This window comes from Salvelinus namaycush, chromosome 39 (genome assembly GCF_016432855.1).
Source record: "Salvelinus namaycush isolate Seneca chromosome 39, SaNama_1.0, whole genome shotgun sequence".
NCBI lineage: Eukaryota > Metazoa > Chordata > Actinopteri > Salmoniformes > Salmonidae > Salvelinus > Salvelinus namaycush.
The window spans coordinates 4,950,381-4,967,655 of record NC_052345.1 but is presented as its reverse complement, the minus strand read 5'-3'; the positions used below and the strand labels follow the sequence as shown (position 1 = coordinate 4,967,655).

At 41.4% G+C, this 17,275-nt stretch overlaps 2 protein-coding genes across 4 annotated transcripts in view; both read right to left on the bottom strand.

Annotated features, from left to right (window-relative positions):
- Positions 1-7,725: 7,725 nt before the first annotated feature.
- Positions 7,726-9,644, bottom strand: rnf11a (ring finger protein 11a). 3 transcript variants are annotated; one of them, XM_038978772.1, is made up of 4 exons: positions 9,500-9,644; positions 9,133-9,274; positions 8,587-8,756; positions 7,726-8,331 (listed from the first exon to the last, which is right to left on the bottom strand). In XM_038978772.1, the coding sequence occupies exons 2-4, from the start codon at positions 9,229-9,231 to the stop codon at positions 8,160-8,162; spliced, it is 441 nt and encodes a 146-aa protein (XP_038834700.1). In that variant the 5' UTR covers positions 9,232-9,274; positions 9,500-9,644; the 3' UTR covers positions 7,726-8,159. The 3 variants fall into 3 exon arrangements, with proteins under 3 accessions (XP_038834700.1, XP_038834701.1, XP_038834699.1); XM_038978773.1 differs by having other exon boundaries at positions 9,581-9,643; XM_038978771.1 differs by having other exon boundaries at positions 9,133-9,644.
- Positions 9,645-10,975: 1,331 nt separating this feature from the next.
- The window catches only part of LOC120032576 (nuclear factor 1 X-type-like), a gene marked incomplete at its 5' end in the record, with an annotated part of 42,575 nt that continues 36,275 nt past the window's right edge, over positions 10,976-17,275 (bottom strand). The window contains one exon of the mRNA XM_038978715.1: positions 10,976-15,813. Within this exon, the coding sequence (XP_038834643.1) occupies positions 15,799-15,813 (15 nt within the window). The remainder of the gene's footprint in view (positions 15,814-17,275) is intronic.

The window sequence follows — 17,275 nt, the reverse complement described above, 5'->3', positions numbered from 1 at the left end:
CCGATTCTAAAGTGAAGAGAACCTAGAAATGTATCACGGAAATAATAAAAAAAATAGAGAATGATGTGTATGCCACAACGCCAGATATAGGTTATGAAGCGATTTGTCTTCATTAACGAATATTAAGGTGTTTTACACAGTGACGTCACTTGATGGCGCTCAATGTCAAGCGACGTTTTTGTCATCATACAATTGAATGTGCCATGTGTCATGCGGGCCGCAGTAAACCCATAGAGAGCCTATTAAATTACTAGAGGGGCATTGTCAAATGTTAAGCGGAGCAGCACAGGAGAACCCAAGAGCAGACTCAGACCAGGAAACAGGGATGAATGAACCAAGATATTTATTGTAACACAGGGAGAGATGAAGTGCAGATCCAGGGAAGCTTGGATGAGTTGTAGGAAACCCGATGTGGAGGCTGAGGTTGGAGTGAGCTTTGGTTGGGACAGGGCAAACAGGTCCGGAAGGGAATCCAAGGGAGCGATGATGAGTTGAATCCAGAACAGGGTAGTGAAATGTGGAACAGGAGACAGGAACCAGAGTCAGAGCGGCAAAATTAATGGAGATTACAATCTGGCAGAGTGGAAGTGGCAGGATTCAATATTTGTAGAGGTCTTGATTATGGAACGGATTGCAGCTGGTGGGGAACTGCTCTGACTCCAGCACACCTGTCTCCAAACACACAATCACACAGAGAGAGAGAGAAGAAGAGGGAGCGGGAGAGGGAGAGGGAGAGAACTGGGGGAATGGCTGCAGGTCAAGGAGACACCGAATGTCCACTAGGGGGTGTAGCAGGAGCAGATGTGACAATAAACCCTCAAATTTCCATAATTGGGCAAACACGGCAGCCATCTTGGTCAAGGATGAATCCAAAACCAGTCTAATTACAATGAATGGCAGGATAGGCATAGGTAATATACAGCTCTGGAAAATATTAAGAAACCACTGCAAATGATCAGTTTCTCTGGTTTTACTATTTATAGGTATGTGTTTGGGTAAAATGACATTTTTTGTTTTATTCTATAAACTACTGACAACATTTCTCCCAAATTCCAAATAAAAATGTTGTCATTTAGAGCATTTATTTGCAGAAAATGACAACTGGTCAAAATAGCAAAAAATATGTAGTGTTGTCAGACCTCGAATAATGCTAATAAAATAAGTTCATATTCATTTTTAAACAACACAATACTAATGGTTTAACTTAAGAAGAGTTCAGAAATCAATATTTGGTGGAATAACCCTGATTTTCAATCACAGCTTTCATGCCCTCCACCAGTCTTTCACATTGATGTTGGGTGACTTTATGCCACTCCTGGCGCAAAAATTCCTCCACCAAATGCCACAGTGGGTGCGAGACCTGGAGAGGCCTACAAGCCACAGTGTCTCGCACCCACTGGGAAATTTGGTAGAGGATCGGTGATGATCTGGGGGTGCTTCAGCAAGGCTGGAATCAGGCAGATTTGTCTTTGTGAAGGACGCATGAATCAAGTCACGTACAAGGTGTCCTGGAAGACAACCTGCTTCCTTCTGCTCTGACAATGTTCCCCAACTCTGAGGGTTGGTTGTTCCAGCAGGACAATGTTCCTCAACTCTGAGGATTGGTTTTTCCAGCAGGACAATGTTCCCCAACTCTGAGGATTGGTTGTTCCAGCAGGACAATGTTCCTCAACTCTGAGGATTGGTTTTTCCAGCAGGACAATGTTCCCCAACTCTGAGGATTGGTTTTTCCAGCAGGACAATGTTCCCCAACTCTGAGGATTGGTTGTTCCAGCAGGACAATGTTCCCCAACTCTGAGGATTGGTTGTTCCAGCAGGACAATGTTCCCCAACTCGGAGGATTGGTTTTTCCAGCAGGACAATGCTCCCCAACTCTGAGGATTGGTTGTTCCAGCAGGACAATGTTCCTCAACTCTGAGGATTGGTTTTTCCAGCAGGACAATGTTCCCCAACTCGGAGGATTGGTTGTTCCAGCAGGACAATGCTCCCCAACTCGGAGGATTGGTTTTTCCAGCAGGACAATGTTCCATGCCACACAGCCAGGTCAATGAAGGTGTGGATGGAGGACCACCAGATCAAGACCCTGTCATGGCCAGCCCAATCTCCAGACCTGAACCCATGACCTGTCCATTTTATGCAAATAAATGCACTAAATGACTATATTTTTACTTGAAATTTGGGACAAATGTTGTCAGTAGTTCATTGAATAAAACAAAAATGTTAATTTTACCCAAACACATACCAATAAATAGTAAAAAACAGAGAAACTGATCATTTTGCAGTGGTGTCTTAATTTTTTCCAGAGCTGTATGTGAAATTTGGCAGACGCTTTTATCCTAAGTTAACCAACTCCCTGACCCAACTTGACTGACCTTTGTCTCATCATAAGAAGGTTCAATACCATTCCAGTATTCTAATTCCTAATGTTACCAAAAATAATTTTCTGAATGCTTAAATAATGTCATGTCAACAGGATAGTTTCACTCAAAATGATGACTTATTTATGAAGAGCTTTTCAAACATTTTGCTCAAATGCAACGTGTGTATACAATTGAACCTAAAAGTCAAGAGCATTTTAGCCTACTATAAGCATACTTTTGGTTTGTTAGTTTATTAGCTGAGCACGTGAAAACGATGTTAAGAAAGTATTTTCGTATTCTTGATTTATTCTATTACATTTGCATATGTCATATAGAAATACACAACACATTAGTTTGGATTACATGGATTTACATGTACTGGTTGTTATTTCAGACAGACGATTAATTATGAAAATAAAATTAATCGAAGACATTCACATATTTAATGATTCTAATATGTGTGTATCTAGAATTATGAGCCTTTAGGATTAAAGTAGCTTGCTGTTAAACAGAGAATACATGTAATGAAATAGGCAGTATCAACCTATTAGGCAACTGAAATAATAAAATAGGCAGTGTCAACCTATTAGGCAACTGAAATAATAAAATAGGCAGTGTCAACCTATTAGGCTACTGAAATAATAAAATAGGCAGTATCAACCTATTAGGCAACTGAAATAATAAAATAGGCAGTATCAACCTATTAGGCAACTGAAATAATAAAATAGGCAGCATCAACCTATTAGGCAACTGAAATAATAAAATAGGCAGTATCAACCTATTAGGCTACTGAAATAATAAAATAGGCAGTATCAATCTATTAGGCAACTGAAATAATAAAATAGGCAGTGTCAACCTATTAGGCTACTGAAATAATAAAATAGGCAGTATCAACCTATTAGGCAACTGAAATAATAAAATAGGCAGTATCAATCTATTAGGCAACTGAAATAATAAAATAGGCAGTATCAACCTATTAGGCAACTGAAATAATAAAATAGGCAGTATCAACCTATTAGGCTACTGAAATAAATAAAATAGGCAGTATCAACCTATTACTGGCTAGTCTGGTCTGCATGTAAACTCAGCAAAAAAAGAAACCTCCCTTTTTCAGGACCCTGTTTTCAAAGATCATTCATGAAAATCCAAATAACTTCACAAATCTTCATTGTAAAGGGTTTAAACACTGTTTCCCATGCTTGTTCAATGAACCATAAACAAGTAATGAACATGCACCTGTGGAACGGTCGTTAAACTAACAGCTTACAAACGGTAGGCAATTAAGGTCACAGTTATGAAAACTTAGGACACTAAACAGGTCTTTCTACTGACTCTGAAACCACCAAAAGAAAGATGCCCTGGGTCCCTGCTCATCTGCGTGAACGTGCCTTAGGCATGCTGCAAGGAGGCATGAGGACTGCAGATGTGGCCAGGGCAATAAATTGCAATGTCCGTACTGTGAGACGCTTAAGACAACGCTACAGGGAGACAGGACGGACAGCTGATCGTCCTCACAGTGGCAGACCACGTGTAACAACACCTGCACAGAATCGGTAAATCCGAACATCACACCTGCGGGACAAGTACAGGTTGGCAACAACAACTGCCCGAGTTACACCAGGAACACACAATCTCTCCATCAGTGCTCAAACTGTCAGCAATAGGCTGAGAGAGGCTGGACTGAGGGCTTGTAGGCCTGTTGTAAGGCAGGTCTTCACCAGACATCACCGGCAACAATGTCACCTATGGGCACAAACCCACTGTCGCTGGACCAGACAGGACTGGCAAAAATTGCTCTTCACTGACGAGTCGCAGTTTTGTCTCACCATGGGTGATGGACGGATTCGCGTTTATTGTCGAAGGAATGAGCGTTACACCGAGGCCTGTACTCTGGAGCGGGATCGATTTGGAGGTGGAGGGTCCATCATGGTCTGCGGCGGTGTGTCACATCATCATTGGACTGAGCTTGTTGTCATTGCAGGCAATCTCAAAGCTGTGCGTTACAGGGAAGACATCCTCCTCCCTCATGTGGTACCCTTCCTGCAGGCTCATCCTGACATGACCCTCCAGCATGACAATGCCACCAGCCATACTGCTCGTTCTGTGCGTGATTTCCTGCAAGACAGGAATGTCAGTGTTCTGCCATGGCCAGTGAAGAGCCCGGATCTCAATCCCATTGAGCATGTCTGGGACCTGTTGGATCGGAGGGTGAGGGCTAGGGCCATTCCCCGCAGAAATGTCCGGGAACTTGCAGGTGCCTTGGTGGAAGAATGGGGTAACATCTCACAGCAAGAACTGGCAAATCTAGTGCAGTCCATGAGGAGATGCACTGCAGTACTTAATGCAGCTGGTGGCCACACCAGATACTGACTGTTACTTTTGACCCCCCTTTGTTCAGGGACACATTATTCAATTTCTGTTATACACATGTCTGTGGAACTTGTTCAGTTTATATCTCAGTTGTTGAATCTTGTTATGTTCATGCAAATATGTACACATGTTAAGTTTGCTGAAAATAAACGCAGTTGATAGTGAGAGGACGTTTCTTTTTTTGCTGAGTATATTCGGAGACAGGACTCTTAAGATGACATAAAGAAACCCTCCGTATTTGCTCCCTGAACATGGCCAGGGCCCTTGTCTACAGGGGACGGAAGACCTCTGTGTTATCATTGAGGTGGTCCTTGTCTACAGGGGACGGAAGACCTCTGTGTTATCATTGAGGTCGTCTCTCTTTCACTATTAGCAGGCAAAAAAACTGTAAATAGGGTCTTCTTTCTTCATGACCTCGCTGTAGCTGACGATAGATGGGTGGACTATGATGGTGAAAGCATCCTGTGGGTGGGATATACACTGGAATCACAAGACACCTCAATCTAACGAACCTGTTATGCCAAAGATGGTGCACTTGCAATTCATTATTACAAATTGTAAAAACAATGTAACAACTATGACAAAACAGAGACAAAATTAGAAAATGGTAATAAGAAGCCATATATGAAGAAGTTTAGATTTGGAATCCACTTTTTATTGTAGTTTTTCCTAAAAGCTGAGCCCTCATTGCACACACATTACAAACCCCAGAAACAGCAGCCAGGAACATTCTGACTAATCATATTCTTCTTTTAGTAGACACACTCTCCATCTCCGGCTTCAAGGAGCACTAAAACAATAACACGAGTATCAGAAATGATTGTACTTCACAGGAGTTGGCTCACGTTCACCTAAAAGGGCATAGGTCTAGGAATAAATTGAATAGCAGTCATATTTTCCCCACTTTCACCTTAAGAGAGTTGGTGATGAGGGTACATTTCAAATACGGTCCTGGTTTTGACTTCACCACAGTAATGTCCACGATCAGATAGTTACATTCAGAATGGGTTCAATTCATTATCCATTCTATTCTCCTCAGTTTGAGTCTGTACCCTCTCTCACTCGTCCTTACTTTGTTAGTATCAAACCACAGTCAATCAATAATAGTTTCCTATTCATTTTAGTCCAATAATCAATCGACAAAACAGTTAAAAAAGTCTCTGGAATTCAATCATGTAGAATAGATCATCACTACAATACAAAAAACAGATCTATATTCACAAACACATTTTCTGACAACATTGGAAAACCCTCTAGATACAACCTTCACACACAGTATCCAAAACACTGTCAGTTATATTTTTGACACGTATTCATTCTCTTTTTCTCTCGTCAAACACTTCTACCATAAAGTTATTCAAAGAGACAATAGAGTAGTAGGAGAAATAGAAGGAGGAAGAGGGAAAAGGAGAACAAACAAGATATTTCCTCCTGTCCTGATTCAAGGCCTGTAGTCACAAAGACTAGGAGTCCATATAACTATGATCCAAAAGGCAAAACGGTCTCCTACTCTAAGACTCTTTGTGAATACAGTCCCAGACCTACACGGTACCAGAGGAGATCCCAAGGTGCATAGAGTTCGGGGGGATAGATAATGGCACAGCATTTTTGGCAGCGTCCAAAATGGCACCGTAATCCCTACATAGTGCACTACTCTTGACCAGTTCCTGCATCGTGCTTTGCTCAAAAGTAGTGCATTATATAGGGATTAGGGTGCCATTTTGGATGCAAAAGTCACCCACTAACAGTAAACATAAGAATGAACAACAACAACAAACCATGATCTCATAAGAGTTAGAGAGCACATAGTCAAGGCAAAGCTTTGTCAGGAAAAAGATCCAAGGTGAAAATGCAGTTTAAGGTACTAAGAGCTAGCCTAGTAAGGCTTGCCACCTTGGCAAGACAGCACAAATAGATCTGGAACCAGACTAACTAACAGCTACAACAACCCACCCTGTAAAACAACATACATACAAATCCAACATCTCCAATGAAGGTATGAGGCCAGTAGTAACATCTCCAATAAAGGTATGAGGCCAGTAGTAACATCTCCAATAAAGGTATGAGGCCAGTAGTAACATCTCCAATAAAGGTATGAGGCCAGTAGTAACATCTCCAATAAAGGTATGAGGCCAGTAGTAAGTCATGAGGTAACCTACTAGACCGGCATGGGATGGAGACCTCAAAGTTTATTCTCATATCTCATTACTTTGTGAACTTTTTTCTTTCTCTAAGAGTGCCCTTTAATTAGAATTTTTTTTGCATTCTAGTCAAGAGCCCTGTGCTTTTTTGAGAGACATTCAAGGCCATACCTGTCTTAAAGCTAATTGGCCGAGACAGCAGTGTTAAGGTCGGGGGTCACCTTCTTTTGACCAATCAGAACGGAGCAATTCTAGCACTGCCTCACATCATATTGCACATTTTAGTCTGGGGAGGGGGATGATTGAAAAAGGGAATTAAAATAAACCAACCACATAAACAAAGACATAGATCTGTTTGTGCCGTCTTGCCAGTTGCTGTGCTGTCTTATCAGTTGTTTTCAAGAAGACAGCACTAACAGATCCAAGACCAGCCTACATAAACTAAACTAATGGGCCAATCTCTAGTCTACCACCCTCAGATCATCCACAGGTGAAATCAGTTGTCAATAATATCTCTCATCATGACTTCTAAAGTTCTCCATCTATATCCTTCACTTCACTTAAGATGTATTTGGCAACAAGTCTGAAAAGGCGAAAGAGACAGACGTTCCTAATTCCAAAAGCCCCAATACAGAGTAGAACACCCCACTTTCAACACACTCAGTGTGGCACGCCCTACATATGGAGCTTCCAAGTGGCGCCGTGATCTAAGACACTGCATCTCAGTGCTAGAGGCGTCACTACAGACAACCTGGTTCGAATCCAGACTGTATCACAACCAGCCGTGATTGGGAGTCCCATAGGGCGGCACACAATTGCCCCAGCGTCATCCGAGTTTGGCCGGGGTAGGCCGTCATTGTAAATAAGAATTTGTTCGTAACTGACTTACCTAGTTAAATAAAGGTTACATTTAAAATATATATATATTTTGACACAACCCATCTCTCCTCCCTGGGCTGTGTGACTAGAACAGAACATCCGGGTTAAAGAAGTGATGTGTCATAAGGGCGTTGGCACCTCTAACAGAGGGGAAGTTTCTAGGATTGTGTGCACCCTATTCCCTATTTAATGCACTACTTTGGATCAGGGTCTATAAGGCTCTGGTGAAAAGTAGTACATTAAATAGGGAATAGTTTTGCAACTGAATTGTTTTTAACAAGCATTACTTATTGGACAAGTCCAGGTCAAGTCCCTCCCTGTTTTAATCAGTTTTCTTCTGTTTGGCCTAATGAACAGGACCCAGCCAGAGACTGCTCAGATGAGTGAACTGGTCTCCTATGAGACCAGTTCAGTTGGTCTCATAGGAGGAGAGCAGTGCGGCATCCACAGGCTCCATACAGGAAGGACAGGTGAAGGACCTCATCAGCCAGGTGTCGATGCAGTCCACATGGTAGATGTGCAGGCAGGGAAGGAACCGGATGGGGTCGCCGTACTCAAAGTCATTCATGCAGATCGCACACCTGGAGAGTGAGGCGCACGACATGATAGATAGCATTTAGTCAAAATTTGGTACAGGTTTCAAATAATGAGAGGCCTACAGCTAACTTACATACATTTGGTAATGGATGAGGGGAGGACCCACTAATATCCTTCTGGGCCATGGCTCAAGATAATATGGCTAGAAATAGGAAATTGCTAGTAAATTAGTGTCTAAATTGGTTGTGCTAGAAGAAAAATGATATGGTTGGTCACAGGGCAGTAAAAGACATACTCACTCTTTGACTTTCTTGTCAGAGGGCTCAGAGCCGGGGTCAAAGATGCCTCTGGGGAGGTGGTGGATGAGGCCAATCCGCTGGGCGATACGGACCTGCTCCTCCTCTGTCAGCTGGCTGGCCAGGCACGTCTGACTGGGGGTGGGGTGGTACACTGGCGCCTGGACACGCTCCTGTATGGCATGTGGGGAGAGGGGTACAGGGTAACCCATGATACAGTCATCAGGGAGTCTCTGGACCCCCCCAAAACTACACGTGGATCCTCTACTATCTCAGACAGTCAGATGTTATACCATTGACTTGGTGGGGAAATGGACAGAAAGCCTTTATAGAAGTGTTAGTAAGCTAAACCATGCCAGAAATTCCCACATGACAGTTATAGCTTACTAGTGAACCCTACACTTCTGACAGAATACGAAATGAGCAACAAGATACAAAACACAGCCCATGCAATACACTACTAGGTTAACTTAACAACGTGAACAGTTAGTTTACATTGTTATCAATGAATCCCCGGTATAGATGTGATCCATCTCCCCCTGAATTTACCTGGTAAGGCGGTGGAGGCTCCCCTGGAACACTGGCTTCCTGGGACTCGTTGAGGAGAGACAAATCGTCGGCGCCTTGCGAAGACAAACAGTTCCCCATTGAACTGGACCAGCACACACAACCCCCAATACGAACAGGACAGCTAGCGAACAGGACAGCAAGATAAGCAACAAAAACAAATATTTGTACGTGTCTTGCTAAATAAGTTGTATTTTTAGCTAGCCTGCTGGGTAGCTAGCGAATAGGAATGAACAGCAGCCCTCCGACGTCGATGCAGAAAAACAATTTTAATCGCTGTGTAACTTGGAAATAAAAGTCAATATCGCTCGAAACAACATGTAAATTCTGTATCTAATTATACCAATACCTAAGTCAGCGAACTGTAAATGACACCGATTACAATTTGTGCTATTTGGTTATTCGAACTGACTATATTTTTAGATTAAACCTTTTGATGAATCCATCTTTGTTTTGGCTTTGTTTACAAACTGTATACACAGAAGTGACGTAGCTAGTTAATGGGAAGTTGGTAGATCCGGAAGTTGCCTTTCGAAAAAATGGCGGGTAGGTGGACGAGAAAATGTGCCTAATAAGCAGTAGTGTAAAGTAATTAAGTAAAAATACTTTAAAGTACTACTTAAGTCGTTTTTTGGGGTTATCAGTACTCTACTATGTATATTTTTGACAAATTTTACTCCGCTACATTCCTAAAGAAAATAATGCAATTTTTACTCCATACATTTTCCCTGACACCCAAAAGTACTCTTTACATTTCGAATGCTTAGCAGGACAGGAAAATGGTCCAATTCAAGTACTTATCAAGAGAACATCCCTGGTCATCCCTACTGCCTCTGATCTGGCTGACTCACTAAACACAAATGCTTTGTTTGTAAACAATGTCAGTGTGTTTGGAGTGTGCCTCTGGTTATCCATAAAACAAAAGAAAATCATGCCGTCTGGTTTGCTTAATATAAAGAATGTGAAAAGATTTAAACTTTTACTTTTGATACTTAAATAAAATTTTGCAATAACATTTATACTGAACAAAACATTTGAAAGATTTTTACTGAGTTACAGTTCATAGAAGGAACTCACTCAATTGAAATAAATTCATTAGGCCCTAATCTATGGATTTCACATGACTGGAGAATAGCATCAGATCTGGTAGATATTCCTGCAGTCAACATGCCAATTGCACACTCCCTCAAAACTGCACATTTTTAGATTGGCCTTTTAATGTCCCCAGCACAAGGTGCACCTGTGTAATGATCATGCTGTTTAATCAGCTTCTTGAAATGCCACAGCTGTCAGGTGGATAGATTATGTTGGGAAAGGATACATGCTCACTAACAGCAATGTAAACAAATTTGTGCACATAATTTGAGAGAAAAACATTTTGTGCATATGGACATTTTTTGGGATATTTTATTTCAGTTCATGGGACTAACACTTGTTGCGTTTATATTTTTGTTCAGTATACTTTTGGTACTTAAGTATATTTAAAATCAAATACTTATAGACTTTTACTCAAGTAGTACTTTACTGTGTGGCTTTTACTTGAGTCATTTTCTATTAAGGTATCTTTACTTTTACTCAAGTATGAAATTGGGTACTTTTCCCCCCACTGCTAATAAGACTAACAATAGTTATATCCCTTCATCATATTAATTTCCAGTCATCATAATGAAGACAACACAGATCCAACAGTCAAGAACATCCTTCACTGTATGGCTACCTTTCCACATCAAACTACCTGAACTTGTCATGTAGGTATGAGGTTCCACTATCATCATTTCCATTCTCAGTCATGATCATAAGTAAAGACACAACACAGTCAAGATGCTACAGTCAAGAACATCCTTTTATTCAATCAAGGTGCTGCTCTGCTCAAACTGTGTTTTTCTTCTTATGGAAAAGAAACTGTAATTAACACATGCATTTCACCTATAGAGCTCTGGGGGTGTTTCTTATACACAAAGACATGGGATGCATTTAAAATGGCACCCTATTCCCTACACAGTGCACTACTTTTGAACAGGGCCCTATGGGAATAGTGAAAAAGTAGTGCACTATGTAGGGAATAGGGTGTCATTTCAGACAGAGCTACAGGCATGAGTGGGGCTCTTCTGTTCTGAGGGCGTAGGGTCGGGGGTCAAAGGGCGTACTGTCTAGACACCACTAAACAAAAACAAATCTCAAAACGGAACAGAGTTTTTAGAGCCTGGCATTCAAACTACGTTTCACTTGAGAGTATGCCTCAAGCCTGGATCATGCTGGCTCTATATGGTGGGTTGTGGTGTGTGTTTTGTCAATGGCTAATACTGCTGCTGGCTTCACTAGATAAAACCTCACAATAATAATACAAGAGTTTAGAGTATTTGATACATGACTAGGTGTGTGTGTGTGCTGGTAGTATTGCAAACCCCCTTTTCTCAGCCAGTAGTTATAAGGTGCTTGTAGCATTTCATTTACAGTCCAAGACTCTCTTATAGAGTTTCAATGATGGCATACCCTGATAGATAGGAACTATGAAAGCAAAAATCCAAATTAAGTCAAAAATAAAAATAAAGGCATAAAATAAAACAAAAAAAATAAAAAAAATAAAAACTCTTAACTTGTCACAGCAGAACAGCACCCCCCCCCCCCCCAACAAGGTACCCCTATAATTTCTCCTTTACCCCAACATTATTGACCCCCTAAGACCCCCATAACCGCTAACACCCAGTCCTACCCTACACTGGGCAGGCACACCCCCAAAAGCCCATTGGTGTAATTTGTTCACTTACATTAGCTGTTTGAATGGAGAAGCTGAAGAGGATGGGTAATGGTATACAATGTGAAGAAGAGGCAATACAGACAAGAATAACGTGAGCTAACTGCATTCTGCTCAAGACAAAAAGTTTCGGCCATTTTTTTTTCAACAACCCCTTCCATCAACGGAAGGGAGAGAGGGGAAAGGAGGGAGAGAGAGGACACAGTTACAGACTACTCCAGTGTCTACGAGAGAACAGATAGACAGAGGAGAGGAGAGGAGGAGACGAAGGGAAGAAGAAAAAAGCCAGAGAGCAAGGGGGAACGAGAACAAGTTTTTTTTGCCTTTTCAGTATTTTTTTTCATCATTTATCAATAAAAAGTAAAGAACTAATTCACACCAGTTTCCTTTTGTACTATATATATATACGGATTTTGAAAAGGGAAAGGATTTATGGGAAGGTTGATACAATGGAGGGGGATCATTTTTCAGAGGTGGAGGTCGGATGAAGTTACTCACTAAGCACTGATCTAAGGTCAGTTTTGCATATCCCCTCCTAATGGTTCAGGTCAGGATATGGGGTACAGTAAACTGATCCTAGATCTGCACTTAGGGGCACTTCCACCTCTACCTTGAATTATTTCGAATGAAAGGGGAGCGATCTGGATTACAAAATGGAGTCTGTGAACAAAAGGCACTTTTAAGGGACAACCTTTAACTGCTGGGAAACTACACTACAGCACAAGCACTAGTCAAGGTGAATTTACAGGGGAATGAGGGAGAGGGTGGAGAAGGAAGGGGTGGAGGGAAGCTCACTTTGCATAGGCCTACTGTATTTCTATCGTTACGTCATGGTTCTGACAGACTGGCTGGCTCCTCAAATGAAACAAATTCTAAGCTGTCATTTTCCTTTTTTTCCTTGCTCAGACTCGGAGAGAGGAGTATAATAATCTGGGATAAATCAGAAGAAGTAGTTGTGGGCATTGTTAAGCCTACAGTACAGCTCTCGTCCTATCTAAAGGTTGAACCAAAATGCCTTTTGTTTCACAACCTACTAGAGGAATACAGGAAGGAACAGGAACCCCTCCCTCCACTCAATATTACAAACAGGAGAAGGAATAGAAATAGAGAAGAGGAATAATAAATGCGGTTTCCTAAAGGTAGTCATTATTTTGTTCATTATCATTCATTTTGAAATAGTTTGAATGTACTTTATAGTGTGTAAAAGTGCCGGTTTTTCATTTCACCGGTTTTTCATTTCATGTTCAAATTTTTTTTAAACGTTTTGTAAGAAATGTATCTTCCTTCAGCCCCTCCAAACATTTTTTATAAACAAATGATTACACGTTAAACATTAAAAAAGAGACAATAAAGGAAAATAAAAACAAATACCCCCAACTTACAAAGACTAGGATATGGCTCTGTTAGTTTAGAGTCCAGGAGCACATCGGACTTGAAACAAATAGATTTTTTTTCTCTTTTCTTCTTAGCTTTCTTAAAAATCTCTAACAGACAAAACACAATGAATCTACCCAATGCATTGCACGTGGCTCAATCGACACATATTTTTCAATAATAATACTTTCCATCAAAAAACAAACACTTTTTTTCTTCAATTTTTCCATTGTCGATTTTGACATGTTTCATCTATTTTGCATCATGGACATTTTTGTTTCGTTTTTGAATGCTGCACTGTAGATTTGTGGAGGTTGAGTGGGTGCTCATTGAATTGTCATGGTAACAGTGAGGTGCTGTCCATCATGGAATTCTGCTAGCTCAAGAGTTCAGAAAATAACTAAACTGCCAACAAGCTCATTTTAGTCAAGTTTAAAAAGGAGCATATACCATAAATATATATGTATAAGATCTCTCTCTCTCTTTATAACATTTTGCGGTCTTCTACAAAGATTCTGTCCTATAGCCAATGGTTTCCATATAGGAAGAAACATCACCATTCTTTGTAGCTTTAGCATATATGTGAACAAAAACATCAACCTGAATTTGAACTAATTGCATGATAGGGGAGTACAGAGGCACTTCCATAGATTGTTATAGTTGTGATATATGATTTGAGTACATAGAGCTAATTTTACTATAAACTCAGAGTGCCTGGGCTGTCAGACAATTCTATCCCTGCACATGGAAGAAACCAACAGCTAGGCAGTCCAGTTATTTTGTGAGGTTTGGCTTTTTTTGTTTGAATTATTGTGTCATGATAAAAAAAATATACAATAACAATTTAATAATCACATTTACGATAGAAAAAAACAAGGTATCTCAAATTAAAAATGACAAATGTCAAAATGAATGAAAAACCATTATCAAAGGCAGTTTGGAGAAACTCATATATAAAGGCTCACCTTTGTGTTTCGAATCGGGGTGACGGTGTTAGTAGTGTGCATTTTGATACGGTGGTGTGTCAGCGTGTGTTCCTCTGGGCGCTACTGTGAATGGACTGTGGTTACAGGGTGAAGCAAGGCAGGGGTTGTCGCATGTTCCTGTACTGGTGTTTGTGAGAGATTTCAGAGATGTCTGTTATTGCAAACAAAGATGATATTTTTTCTGCAAAATAAAAAGCGGATGAAAGAAGAAAATCTTAGGGAAGAAGGTCAAACATAAGCAAAAAAATCCAAGTGAGACAAAACCAAAACCAATCTAGCAAACAAAATGAAATGCAAGAAAACGGCTACAAACAAAAAGAAAGCTAGTTATTACATGATGATGTTGATCCTATGCATGTATTATGTTACTGTGAAGGACACACAGACAAAATGTTATTGTCAGTGAATAGTTGTGTCTGCCAGACGTGTGGGTTCTGGATACGATGATCTGTGTGTGTGTGTGTGTGTACGTACTTTGAGTCTGCGTGAGTGCGTGTATGTGTGAGTGCCAGGATGCCAGAGCCACAGCCCATTGCCCCCCCACACACACTGCCTTCAGCAACCTGCTGTATCGCTCTGTTTCCTCCCTTATTTGTTTCAGTAGTGCATAGGTGAGGGGACGAAAGAGCGCATCGTGTTGTATGACTGTCTGTCTGTCTGTCTGACTGTCTGTTATGTCTGTCTGTCTGTCTGTTTTGTGTTCGCTCTCGGCTCATGCTATTGGCTATCGCTCTTCACAAGAGGGTAAGCTAAAACCAGCCATCTAGTGCAGATGGTAACACACCATTGGATGGTGTCCTAGTGTTTGGCCAATCAGAACAAGGGAGGAGGGAGGGGATTCAGGGCTGAGCAAATCAAGCGGCAGTGAGGCCAGTCGGATGTGGTTGTGTGAGGCTGTGGGTGTTGCCGGGGCAACCCTGGACAGCTGGTTGACAGATGAGAGAGGGAGCAGGGACATAAAGCACCGTCAGGAGGAGAGACTGAAGGATTACAGAATGGGTTCTTTTGGGTGGTGACAATGTTTATAGCTGTAGCTCAAATTACCAAATTCTGCCAACTATGTTTTTTGTGGTCTTTGTTTTACACTGTTGTGTGTGGGTGGATCTCCCAGCCATTGCATGGAGTTTCATTGTGAAAATAAAATATAAAAACAACAATAAAACGAAATTGGTCAGTTGTCAGGTTGCATATTTTTGTTTGCTTTCTGACATGTTTTGTGTGTGACATTTCCTCATCTTTCTTCCTCCTCTTCTTCCTCGTTCTGTCGTTCGTTCTGAGTCTGTCCACTTCAACCGATCTCTTTTCAGCCTTCTGTATAGGGAGATGGTTGTTCCGGTTCAAATGTTCAAATGGTGGAAATGGGTATTCTTCTGGGGGGTTATTTTCTGTTTTTGTGTTGTTGGTTGGTGAGCAAAAATACTTTAGTGTCAGCAGTTTGTTTGTAGTCAGTGTTGGTTTGTTTTGTGTGTTGTGTTGTTTTTCCATTCCCAATTTTCTCATGACACAATTCTAGCGGTTGATTCGGAGGCCTTGTCAGAGGAACCAAGACTGTAGAAGAGAAATAAAATACAGGAAACATCAGGTTCATCTTTGTCATGTGGTAACATCACTAAGTTCAACAGTTACACATTTATAAGTAAATAAATGGTTCAGGAAAATAATTGATTAAAAGTTTTTTGTCATGCAAAATATTAACTAGCCACTAGAGGGCCATCCTTCATAGCAACTTTTCCCTTTACTGAGCTGAGCCTCGATCAAACCCCAATGCCTAGGAACCTTAAGCTGATCATTCCTCACACAGTATGTAAGTAAGTCATTTCAAGACGACAGTTCGTAAAAGTACTACTTTCACGTTGTAGTATTTCAACCGTCAAAGTCTCCAATAAGTACAAAGTTTAGATGTAACATGATTCACAAGACATTCTTTACTGTTTCAAATGACACCATGAAGTCAGCTACTGTAGACCCTGCAGCTACTCCCAGGATCAGGTTTCACAGTTTGATAAGACTCACAGAGGGGCAGAGTTATAGGGCTGGCATTTGACTCTGGGAGCTGGGTTCCAATACTTTGGGGAAATTGTTTCTAGGCTGGATTGAGCTTGCCTGGCACAATTGAAAATATTTCAAATAGTATTTGAACCCAGGTCTGGTGAAGTGGCAGCTCTGCTCAGGCTCCAGACAACATTCCACAGGCCAGGCCAGAGTAGACCCAGGGAAAGGCATCTAATCGCTGACGGCCCTATAGCTACGCTCTGCTCTCTATTCTGTTACATTCCTATAGGACCCCGGAGAGAAAGTTTCTCTTCCCCCTTTTCCCCTCTCTTTCCTTCCTCCTTTTCCCTTTCCCAGGATCCTTTTGGGCTTCTAACTCCTCCTCTTTTCTCTCCCAACTTCCTCTCTCTTCTCTCTCTCCCCCAATGTAATCCCTGGCAGGACTGACCACTCCCCCTTCTCCTTAACCCCCTTCAAGGCTAAGTTAAACTGCCTATGACATCATGTCTGGTTGCCACGGGCAACCAGACAGTCAGGACGTGACTTCGCCTGTGGAGCACAGAGCTTGAACTAACACTCTTTCTCTTAACCCCCTCTATTTCTCTCCCTGCATGACTTGTGTTTAGCCACCAGAGAGCTCCTCAGACCAGTTATACACCGAGTGTAAAAAACATTAGGAACACCTACCCTAATACAGAGTTGCACCCCCCCAGTTCATGACACAAACCGTTGTGCCAGGCACCCAGTACCATACCCCGTTCAAAGACACTTCAATCTCTTGTCTTGCCCATTCACCCTCTGAATGGCACACATACACAATCCATGTGTCAAATGTTTCTAGGCTTGAACATCCTTCTTTAACCTGTCTCCTCCCCTTCATCTACACTGATTGAAGTGGTTTTAACAGGTGACATCAATAAGGGATCATAGCTTTCCCCTGGATTCATCTGGTCAGTCTATGCCATGGAGAGAGCAGTTGTTCTTTATGTTTTGTATACTCGGTGTATGTCTCTGCTCT

Excerpts from the sequence above, each read along its gene's own strand:
- rnf11a (XM_038978771.1), bottom strand. The coding sequence starts at position 9,231 with ATGGGGAACTGTTTGTCTTCGCAAGGCGCCGACGATTTGTCTCTCCTC. Across the intron at positions 8,757-9,132 it reads AGCCTCCACCGCCTTACCAG|GAGCGTGTCCAGGCGCCAGT; the intron begins GTAAATTCAGGG and ends CATGCCATACAG. Across the intron at positions 8,332-8,586 it reads TCTGACAAGAAAGTCAAAGA|GTGTGCGATCTGCATGAATG; the intron begins GTGAGTATGTCT and ends CTCACTCTCCAG.